Source organism: Leptodactylus fuscus, chromosome 1, assembly GCF_031893055.1.
Source record: "Leptodactylus fuscus isolate aLepFus1 chromosome 1, aLepFus1.hap2, whole genome shotgun sequence".
NCBI lineage: Eukaryota > Metazoa > Chordata > Amphibia > Anura > Leptodactylidae > Leptodactylus > Leptodactylus fuscus.
This window is the reverse complement of record NC_134265.1, coordinates 123315692-123326694: the sequence shown is the minus strand read 5'-3', so window position 1 is coordinate 123326694 and position 11003 is coordinate 123315692. Positions and strand designations below refer to the sequence as shown.

At 40.0% G+C, this 11003-nt stretch overlaps 1 protein-coding gene across 2 annotated transcripts; it reads right to left on the bottom strand.

Annotated features, from left to right (window-relative positions):
- Positions 1-816: 816 nt before the first annotated feature.
- On the bottom strand, positions 817-5470 carry TMEM119 (transmembrane protein 119). Of its 2 annotated transcripts, none has more exons than XM_075262898.1 (2): positions 5393-5470; positions 817-2317 (listed from the first exon to the last, which is right to left on the bottom strand). In XM_075262898.1, the coding sequence occupies exon 2, from the start codon at positions 2308-2310 to the stop codon at positions 1435-1437; it is 876 nt and encodes a 291-aa protein (XP_075118999.1). In that variant the 5' UTR covers positions 2311-2317; positions 5393-5470; the 3' UTR covers positions 817-1434. The 2 variants fall into 2 exon arrangements, with proteins under 2 accessions (XP_075118999.1, XP_075118991.1); XM_075262890.1 differs by having other exon boundaries at positions 5213-5465.
- Between the last annotated feature and the right edge of the window lie 5533 nt (positions 5471-11003).

Below are 11003 nucleotides of genomic sequence, written 5' to 3'. Positions count from 1 at the left end.
TAGGGACTTTCATTGTGATGGGAACAGTTTTCAAGCTGTTAGTTAATTGCCGTACAATCTTACCGGTAAGAGCACATTTATAACTGAATGGTCATGGGAATTAGCCGCACCTCAGACTAGTCTGCATAGATGGCCACTGCGCCAAAAATATTATCTAAATAGATCTACACCCTTATTCTAAATTAAAGAATAAACCCGTGTCCTATCAATTTATGGCAAAATTTAAAAAAAAATGCAATGTCTTTGGTACCTTTCAACTGTTTATTATGTATGATGATGTTATACGGTAAGTCCTAAGTATCAGTCTATAGGTGGGCCCCATGTCTCAAGTTCAAGTACTGGCAGTTTCTCAGGTTTGCCGGATCCTTTTCTTGAGAATTAGTTTCAAAACCTCTTCTTAAATGTAATGAAAAAATAATTAAACAGAATGGAAAGAACAACACTGTAACCATATAACACAAGTATCTTATACAGTAGAAAAACAAGTGGAAAAATTCCAAAAGCTCACCTATGCATATATTGTGGCCAATCCATATTATGAAAAAAATTTATTGCAAGGTGCTCAAGAAACAGTTCTGGATTTGGAACTCGAAGAATCCAAAGAGAAATTGTAAAACGTTTTTTTCCAGCACCAAAAAACAAAGGTATATTAAAAATAAAACATATTTTTCAATGGCAAGTTAAAACATTAGTAGGTCCATAAGCTGTGGTACAAAAACCTACGCGTTTCAGGAGAGAATCTCCCTTACGCATGCCATGAGTAAGGGGGTTCTCTCCTGAAACACGTAGGTTTTTGTACCACAGCTTATGGACCTACTGATGTATTAACTTGCCATTAAAGGTTATGTTTTATGTTATACATTATTTACCATGTTCCCCTTTCATTTTCCAGAGTCCTTGAGTATAAATCTGTTGATCAAGTGAGTTGTAAACTCTTGAAAGTTAAGATGTAATAAAAAGGGGCAGTCCAGATCTATGCAACCATACAGAGGTGTAAAAGTAGCAGAAAGTCTGCTTAAGTAGATACAGATTGTTTTACTGTAGCCAAATGTAGTGTAGCATGCGTTGTAATTACAGGTTGCCTAATGTAGTGTAATATGCATTGTAATTACAAATGAAACCTGGATGTAAACCACTGCTCTGACTCTCGCCTTTACAGAGTCATTACTGCATATTAAAGAAAACAAAACAATATTATCTGTGATTATTGGAGCCATCTTTGCTTTATCTTTTTCTGAAACATACCAAAAAGAGTAACAAAAAGTTCATGACTGTTTATATAGATAAGTGCTACAGTTCTCTCCTGAATGCATTCATTGCCTGTGGATATAATACGTGCATTCTGAGTGACGTCTACAACCACCTGCATAGTAACAACATATTTCTTTAATGTTAAGTTAAATTTGAATGTCTTGTTACTAATAAAAATTTATTTTAAACCCCACATTTTACTTGGGTTGGCTCAGATTCTTTACATTCACAAGCACTTGTGTTTTCCGTTGCACAGTCGGAGGGCACAGGATTTGCCTCTTCCACTGTTCCAGGACCTTCTTCTTTAACTGTGGGAACATTTTCTTCAGCAGGGGCCTCTGGAGATTCACTTTCTGGTGTAGGTTCCTCGGGAGGTACTGTTGGAGCTTCTTCGACTTTCTCACTTGGAGATTCATCTTGGGGTTTGGCACTTTCTTCAGGTTTGCAACTAGTGGCATCTTCTGGGTTTTCTTTTGTAGGGGACTCAGTGGTTTCTTTGGGTTCTTCTGGAACATTTTGATCTTCTTTGATGCCGGTACCTTTGGTTGGAGATTTGAGGTTCTGTGCAGCATTAATGATATCAGCTTGTAATTGTTTGGTTGAATCAACAACCTCTTCAGTTTTAGAGTCTTGTGCTTTTTCCGGAATCTCATTAAAGGACCTAACTCCTCCGTTTTTGTCATCGTGGTTCACATACTCTTTGTGGGAGAATGAGGAAGGGTAATAGGCGGATGCTTTATGTCTATGACTCATGATCACTGCTGCACATATTATAAAGATCAGCAAAATAACCAAAGAACCCACCACAATAATGAGCAACATGTACTCTTTTAAAAACTGAGTTACGCTATCCATAAAATTGGTGGTCGTGCCATTTCCATTTTGTACAGAGTTTTCGGTTGTAAGTGCAACCAGGTCAAGGCTGTCAGTAGGAGAAACTGAAGTTGTACCTTCCCATTCTCCACTTCCATATTCAGTCTCCGTGGTATATCGAGCCAAAGTCATAGGATAAGAAGCAACTAGGAAAATGCATAGGGTCATAAGGAATCCCATGGTCATTCGGTCTCTGTTAAGAAAAAGATTGACTGTTACAAAGACGTAGTGATAGCAAAGATAAAAATATCTCAATATTCTAAATAAAATAAATGGATACAATACATATTTCAGCAGACACACAATTCTCTACTATATGGATACAGTTTGGTTGCTAAAATGGAACTAACACAAATAGTTATTAATATCGGCAAAGCTAAATTTTACACTTTACAAACTATGCTCCTTAGAAATTTTCTTTACACTATCCCATTTACTTTACTTCTTTTTGTTTGGCTATAAATAAAATGTATATATACACAAAATTATTGTATGTGCCGAGTTATCTATAACGCATTCAGAAAATCTTCAGACCCTTTCACCTTTTTCACATTTTTTTATGTTGAGGCTTTGTACTAAGCTAAACAAAACTTTTCCAATCAATCTCAATACCCATAATACTCAATAATGAGAATGTGAAAGTTTTAGCAATTTGTGTAAATATAGTAAAAAGGAAAAAAACAAAATGGACATACCTATTCAAACCTTTTGAAATCACCAAATCCTTGTGGCATCATACCTAAGAAGACTGGAGGTTGTAATAGCCGCCAAAGATGCCTCAACTAAGTAAAGCAGGGGTGTCAAACCCTGGGCCACATCAGCATTATGGTTGCCTTCACAGGCCTGTTTTCAAATGTAAGGGGACTTTCACACTACCATTGTGATCCTCTGTTGCTCTCATCCATCTTAGGATAAGGGCAACAAACTTTAACAACTATAGATAGAGCCCCCTCCATCTGTGTTCATTCCCATTGACTTTAATGTAAAGATATAAGTAAGATACAAGCTTTCTTCCATAAGGTTTGTTTACTTTTCTAACCAAAGAAAGGTTCTGCAGGCAAGAACACTTCTGTTATGTTTCAACATGAGAATGAATGTAGATGGTCACCAAGCAGAAGGGGCTCTATCTGGATTCTATACAGGGGTGTAGCTATAGGGGCTGCAGCGGTAGAAGACATTACCAGGCTCTAGACCCTGGCATAAGGTAGGTAGGAGCCCATTGTCAGATTTTGCATTGAGGCCCAGGAGCTTCAGGTTACATCACTGTTTCTTTGGTTAATGTTTGTTGCTCTCATCATTATAGGATCAGTAAACATTAATAACAATAGTGTGAACCTACCCTTAAACTGTATAAAATTCATAACCTATAAATCTAGACTACTGTATTCTAGAGGTGAGATACAGTCACAGATATATGGAAGGAAGTTATGGAGGTTGGCTCTGTGTACTGATGATGTTTCTCTGGATTAATATAAACACCAAGATTTCCTTTAGGAACACAGCTCCTTGCAATGCTTTAGCACCAAGCTTCCAATCTTTCAGTGAGGGCATGGAGCCTGGGTAGGGCTGTAAGCGCCGTGTCACTGTCTATGAGTTACTGAACAGCGTGGAGTGGAGGAACATAATGGACCTCAGAATCCAAGATGGCACCTATTCTCTGTGTTGGCGCCACACCCTCTGCTAAGCATTGGCTGTGTTCACCAAGAAAAGTGAAGAACTGGCCCTTCTGCATGGGGGGGCACTTAAAATGGAGGCAGCCTGGTGTTCTAGAGTTTGACACATGGGGAGTTATAGCACAAGGCCACAAAATAACAAAATGTAAAAAAAAGTGGCTTTCCAAATGCATTCATTGTACTTTTTGATAAAAAATGTAGAATGAATCTAATGAGGACATGAGGATGAAGTTGCTATTTATGGTATTGTCTGAAAAGAAATGATTGAATCAAAAATAACTCTGAAAATAATATCTAACATTTAAGTCTAAACCCTAGGTTTATAATTAAACTGTGTTCTTATAGTGAAATGTCGGAGGGCTGGATAGTCTTAATGTAAAGATATAGACCATAAAATCAGTATACTGCCTGTGGAATTAGCCCACAACTCCTCTCAGGAAAGTGATCCATCTCAGCTAGATTTAAGTAGTGGAGCTTGCTCAGACATTGTAGCCCTGCCCTCTGTCTAATGCTCTGTGCCTACCACATCTGGGCTCCGTCTGCCCTTTTGTTATAAAGTACTCTCCCTAGAGACTCCAGATCCCAGGCTCACAGGTTAAGAAGGAGAAAATATTCCACATCTGGAGGAAACAGCAGTATATGGAAGGCACGTCTAACATTTAAGTGTAGCTTTATGACTTAGAAACCAAGCAGAGTATACAAGTAAGTTTAGTTTCCATTAGATACTTGGAATCAGCAGATTGCTGTGTGTCTTAGAAGAATGATTGATCACAATGTATCATAATGTAACTGCTCAATATCCCCTCCCTCCTTGGCAAAAACTAAAGGACAAGTCAATCTAAGTTATTATGCATTTGAAAAAGACATAGTTCCATTAAATGTATTCTAATATTGATACAGATGTCTAATATTTGACATCTCTATGTATTGCACCAACAGACTAAACCACTTGTAGCAATATGTCAGTATTTGTCACAGTAAAAAAAGTTTAAGGCTCTGTTCATATTTCCATGTTTTGGTTTGGGTTCCATTGTTTTTAAGTATATCATAGCCTGCCATAAAAACCATCAGGACCCTATAGAAACCTAATGGACACCCTATTAAATTCTAATGGATACTAATTCAATCAGATCCGTTTGAGAATAGATTCATCTTCCAGTCATGGCTCCGCTAAGTATGTAACCCATAGCAGTAATATGATCAGAGTCTACGACACAGGGCACAATTTCTACGTTAACATATAGTAAGACAAATAACTGAGTAAGCCCGGTATTATACAGTGCTAACAACATGCTCCAAGTGTACAGATAGAATATGGTAGAAATATATTGCTCTTCTATAGGCATACTTTTTGTTAAGAAAAGCTTTCATAAAGACAGCATCTAATGGTTGTGCACAATAAAAAGTTCACTTACCAAAGGTTTTTAAATTCCAGGATAATAGAAAAAAATTGCCTGCAAGCCACACGCCAGCTGTGTCTTAGGACACGTACTTTAGAAGTTTGCTGTTAAATATATACAGGCATATGCCTTCCCCTATGGCTACGTGATTTGTTACAGTCTTGAAGTCAGAGGAGGGAGAGCTTCATAACTTACTGTATGTCCCAGTCTTGTAATTTCCTGCAGGCTCTGCTGCTATGATAGCCAGTCTCCCAACTGCTTCTAATGCAGACTGTTTTCATTAAGGGAAAGAAAAGGGGGGGATGTAGGCTCAGCCCTTAAAAAATAAAATCCCTCCTGCCTTTTCTGTGCATCCTTCTGGATCCAGAGGCGGAGACATTTAAGACATTTAACCCCCTTGCTATGAAGGGGGAACTAGAACCCATTTACTATGTCTTTAGCTAGAACAGAGAACATTTATCCATTGGATTAGGATTTCTTCATACTAAATTGTTGCTTCTGCAAACCATTCTCTTGAGTAACTTATAAATATCCTATACTGTCAGGTCTGTTAGCTGATATGTGATATTGAAGCAAATGTACAGAAATTAAGTCTGACAATACACAGTGAAAATCTCGGCACGTAATTGAATAAAATGACTGGTTTATTCAATATTACATGCGGCGAGAGAACACAGACAAAGAACAGAGCATTATATTGGTGTATGTCTACATCAGACTAATATACAAATATACAGAGAGGACATTGGTACTAAATTCTTAGCATATGTTTTACAATTTACTACCAAACAGGTTATAACACTCCAGACTAGATTACAGCTATATACATTTTTACGGAAATTTGCAAAAAGTTTCCCCAGATAAACCATCTGAATGGGGATGGGCATAGTTTTAAGAGTTCACATACAGAACATCCGGAATTAAGGTCATGTTACAAAAATAGTCTTTAGTTTATGGTCACACTTGTAGGTTATGTTCAGGACAGGTTATATTGCTATTACAGTGGTACAGTTGGCACAAATTTATTCCTGAACAATATTAATATATTCGGTTAACCTGTTGCTCATAAAGTATACAGTAAGTAATTGATACAGAAATTAAGTCTGTTTAACTACTACCGAAAAACTTCTAACCGGCTTCCCATGTCATTTTGTGGCAGCTATTCTCCAAGTTATAATCAGGCTTTCCATGGAAAATATGTAGCTGGCTGGATTTAGTAAGTCTAGAGAAAAGTGCACATGCAGCATTTCTTCTGAACCAAGTCATACAGTATATTCGTGAGGCTAGTGTCTTGTATAAAGATTTCCCTACCTAGCAGAATAATACATACTCATAGTGGGATTATATCACATACAGATAATCTGTTTATCCAAAGCAACAAAAATTCTATAAAATTACAATACCTCACATAACTACTGTATTTATGGTCCAGACAGTTCAAAAACATGATCCTTTGGCTTAGTCTGAAGTTCAAACATTTCATAACCTAGATAGCACTTATGGTATTTATGGTATGGAGTACTGAGTTGGCAACCAAGCACTGATCTACCTATCACCACTATAGAGAACTAATGATTATGAGGATGACCATGAGGTCTTCCTCTTTCTCTTCTGTTTTTTCCTTAGCTGCCATGGACTCCTAGTATATCTTCTCTTCTCAGCTTATCTGTGTCTACGTCTGTAATATATTACTCTGTATTATCCTGTATCTGTATTACTATGCTGCTGTAACACGCTGAAATTTCCCCAATGTGGGACTATTAAAGGATTATCTTATCTTATCTTATAGCTATGATGGTTAGAGGGAGGTTCTTGGACAGAACTGCGCCACCTCAAGTGAATAGTCTGGGTTTGCTTGATAGATTTTGGTGCTGTTCTTTTCAGTACTTGATCTGCAGCACTACACAAGCTAAAACAGAGCTACCAAACAAGGGGGGGGGGGGGGGGGGTAGGTCAAGTTTTGACAGGTCTTGTGTGTGATTTAAAGGGATTGTCCAGTTCATATTTTTATTATTTTATACTGCTGCTACATGGATGATATACATGAGAAATCAGTACTCACCTCTCCATGGATCTCCATCTCCAGAAGTGGTAGCTCTTGGTGACCTTTTCACAAATGGTAGGTCACAGCAGTCACGTGTCATTTGTGAAGAGGTCATCGTTGAGGTCTGAGATTGTTTGCAGCAGCTCCTTCGTACCAATGGGACGTCATTGGTGACCTCAGCCAGCAAACTTGTATACAGATCAATGGAGCTGTTGCCACTGGAGATGGGGGGGGGGGTTTCTGGTACAAGGTAAGTATTGGTTTGTTCTGCTTATGTCTCCAATAAAAGCACTATTAAATAATAAAAAATATGTACTGGACACTATCCTTAAAGGGATTCTACCACTAAAACGCTGTTTTGTGTGCTTTAGACATCGGGATAGCCTTTAGAAAGGCTATTCATCTCTTACCTTTAGACATGGTCTCCGCCGCGCCGTTCCTTAGAAATACCAGTTTTTATCGGTATGCTAATGAGTTCTCCGCAGCAATGAGGGTGGGCCCCAGCACTCAAATGGCGATTGGGGCTTCCCCACTGCTGCCCGAGAGCAGGCTCCAGCGACGCCTTCTTCTTCAGTTGCATCCTCCCCTTCTCTGTCGTCTTCCTTCTTCATCGATAGCCTTTCTAAATTACGGGCAGATTTAGCTTCCCTAGAGAGCGATATTGATTCTGGTGTCCCTAGGGACGACCTTCTGTCCGCCATGTCGAGTATTTCCCTGGAGGTGGATTTTTTGTTGGAGGCATCATCATATCAGATGAAATTAGCTTCTAGGTCCATGGCCCTCTCCACCTTAGCGAGGTGTCCCCTATGGCTCAAGCCATGGCAGGCTGATAACATCTCTAAATTTAACCTCTGCGCTCTCCCATTTGAGCCGGGCAGGCCATTTGGTTGAGAACTAGACCGTGTCATGGAGGGTCTATCAGATTCTAAAGGAAAGAATCAGACTTCGGCAATCGTGATCATGCCATTCTGGCCTAAAAGGGCATGGTTTTCCCACCTCATTCTAATGAGTCGAGGGACTTACTGGAGGCTTCCACAAGTTTAGAACCTGGTAACTCTAAACAATCAGCACTGCCAGGACCTGAACAGGTTCAACCTTACTGCCTGGAGGTTGACCGCGTCGTTTGTGGAGACAGAGGATCATCTCAGGCCGTCCGCAGGACATTAGCCTGCTCAAGAGTGGAGTCCACAAACTGGAGCTATCAGAGGATCATCCAGATTTTTCAAGAGTGGTGCTTGGAGAAGCAGCTGGAAAAACTTCAGTTGAGTCAGTCCTGGAATTTTTACAAAACAGATTTGACAAAGGTTTGGCTCCTGCAACCTTAAAGGTATATGTCACTGCACTCCCTGCTCTTCTGGGGACACGTCTGTCTCTCAATCCTCCAATAAGACAGTCTTAAAGGGGCCGCTAGGCTCCGCCCTCAGATTTTGTCCCCTGTGCCTCAGTGGGACTTAGCATCCGTGCTCCAGGGCTTATGTGCTCCTCCCTTTGAGCCCTTGGAGGAGGTTAACCTCAATTACCTTTTCTACAAGGTAACCTTCTTGCTTGCCGTCAGCTAAGCGTATTGGTGAGCTTCAGGCATTGGCGGTGTCTGAACCATACATTGCCTTTTTTCCGGACAGAGTCCAACTTAGATTTGTCCGGGGGGGTTTGCCTAAAGTACCATCTTTTCAGAATGTCAATCAAGTCATTACGTTACCAGTAGAGATGAGCGAACAGTGTTCTATCGAACTCATGTTCGATCGGATATTAGGCTGTTCGGCATGTTCGAATCGAATCGAACACCGCGTGGTAAAGTGCGCCATTACTCGATTCCCCTCCCACCTTCCCTGGCGCCTTTTTTGCTCCAATAACAGCGCAGGGTAGGTGGGACAGGAACTACGACACCGGTGACGTTGAAAAAAGTAGGCAAAACCCATTGGCTGCCGAAAACATGTGACCTCTAATTTAAAAGAACAGCGACGCCCAGCTTCGCGTCATTCTGAGCTTGCAATTCACCGAGGACGGAGGTTTCCGTCCAGCTAGCTAGGGCTTAGATTCTGGGTAGGCAGGGACAGGCTAGGATAGGAAGGAGAAGACAACCAACAGCTCTTGTAAGAGCTAAATTCCAGGGAGAAGCTTGTCAGTGTAACGTGGCACTGACGGGCTCAATCGCCGCAACCCAGCTTTCCCAGGATCCTGAATGGAATACACTGTCAGTGTATTCCCGTATACCCGATATATACCCCGATACCCGTTCCAACGGTGTGCCCCCCCACCTTCACCCCAGAAATACCCTGCAAGTCCCCTAGCAATAGAATTGGGGCTATATACACCCACAATTTTTACTACTGGTATACAGTGCCATTGTCTGACTGGGAATTCAAAGAATATATTGGGAATACAAATACCCTCATTTCTTGCTACTGCCATATAGTGCCAGTTTCTGACTGGTAATTCAAAGAATATATTGGGGTTACGTGCACCCACAATTTTTACTACTGGTATACAGTGCCATTGTCTGACTGGGAATTCAAAGAATATATTGGGAATACAAATACCCTCATTTCTTGCTACTGCCATATAGTGCCAGTGTCTGACTGGTAATTCAAAGAATATATTGGGGTTACGTGCACCCACAATTTTTACTACTGGTATACAGTGCCATTGTCTGACTGGGAATTCAAAGAATATATTGGGAATACAAATACCCTCATTTCTTGCTACTGCCATATAGTGCCAGTTTCTGACTTGGAATTCAAAGAATATATTGGGGTTACGTGCACCCACAATTTTTACTACTGGTATACAGTGCCATTGTCTGACTGGGAATTCAAAGAGTATATTGGGAATACAAATACCCTCATTTCTTGCTACTGCCATATAGTGCCAGTTTCTGACTGGTAATTCAAAGAATATATTGGGGTTACGTGCACCCACAATTTTTACTACTGGTATACAGTGCCATTGTCTGACTGGGAATTCAAAGAATATATTGGGGTTATAAATACCCTCATTTCTTGCTACTGCCATATAGTGCCAGTTTCTGACTGGTAATTCAAAGAATATATTGGGGTTACGTGCACCCACAATTTTTACTACTGGTATACAGTGCCATTGTCTGACTGGGAATTCAAAGAATATATTGGGAATACAAATACCCTCATTTCTTGCTACTGCCATATAGTGCCAGTTTCTGACTGGGAATTCAAAGAATATATTGGGGTTACGTGCACCCACAATTTTTACTACTGGTATACAGTGCCATTGTCTGACTGGGAATTCAAAGAATATATTGGGAATACAAATACCCTCATTTCTTGCTACTGCCATATAGTGCCAGTTTCTGACTGGGAATTCAAAGAATATATTGGGGTTACGTGCACCCACAATTTTTACTACTGGTATACAGTGCCATTGTCTGACTGGGAATTCAAAGAATATATTGGGGATACAAATACCCTCATTTCTTGCTACTGCCATATAGTGCCAGTGTCTGACTGGTAATTCAAAGAATATATTGGGGTTACGTGCACCCACAATTTTTACTACTGGTATACAGTGCCATTGTCTGACTGGGAATTCAAAGAATATATTGGGAATACAAATACCCTCATTTCTTGCTACTGCCATATAGTGCCAGTGTCTGACTGGGAATTCAAAGAATATATTGGGGTTACGTGCACCCACAATTTTTACTACTGGTATACAGTGCCATTGTCTGACTGGGAATTCAAAGAATATATTGGGGTTATAAATACCCTCATTTCTTGCTACTGCCAT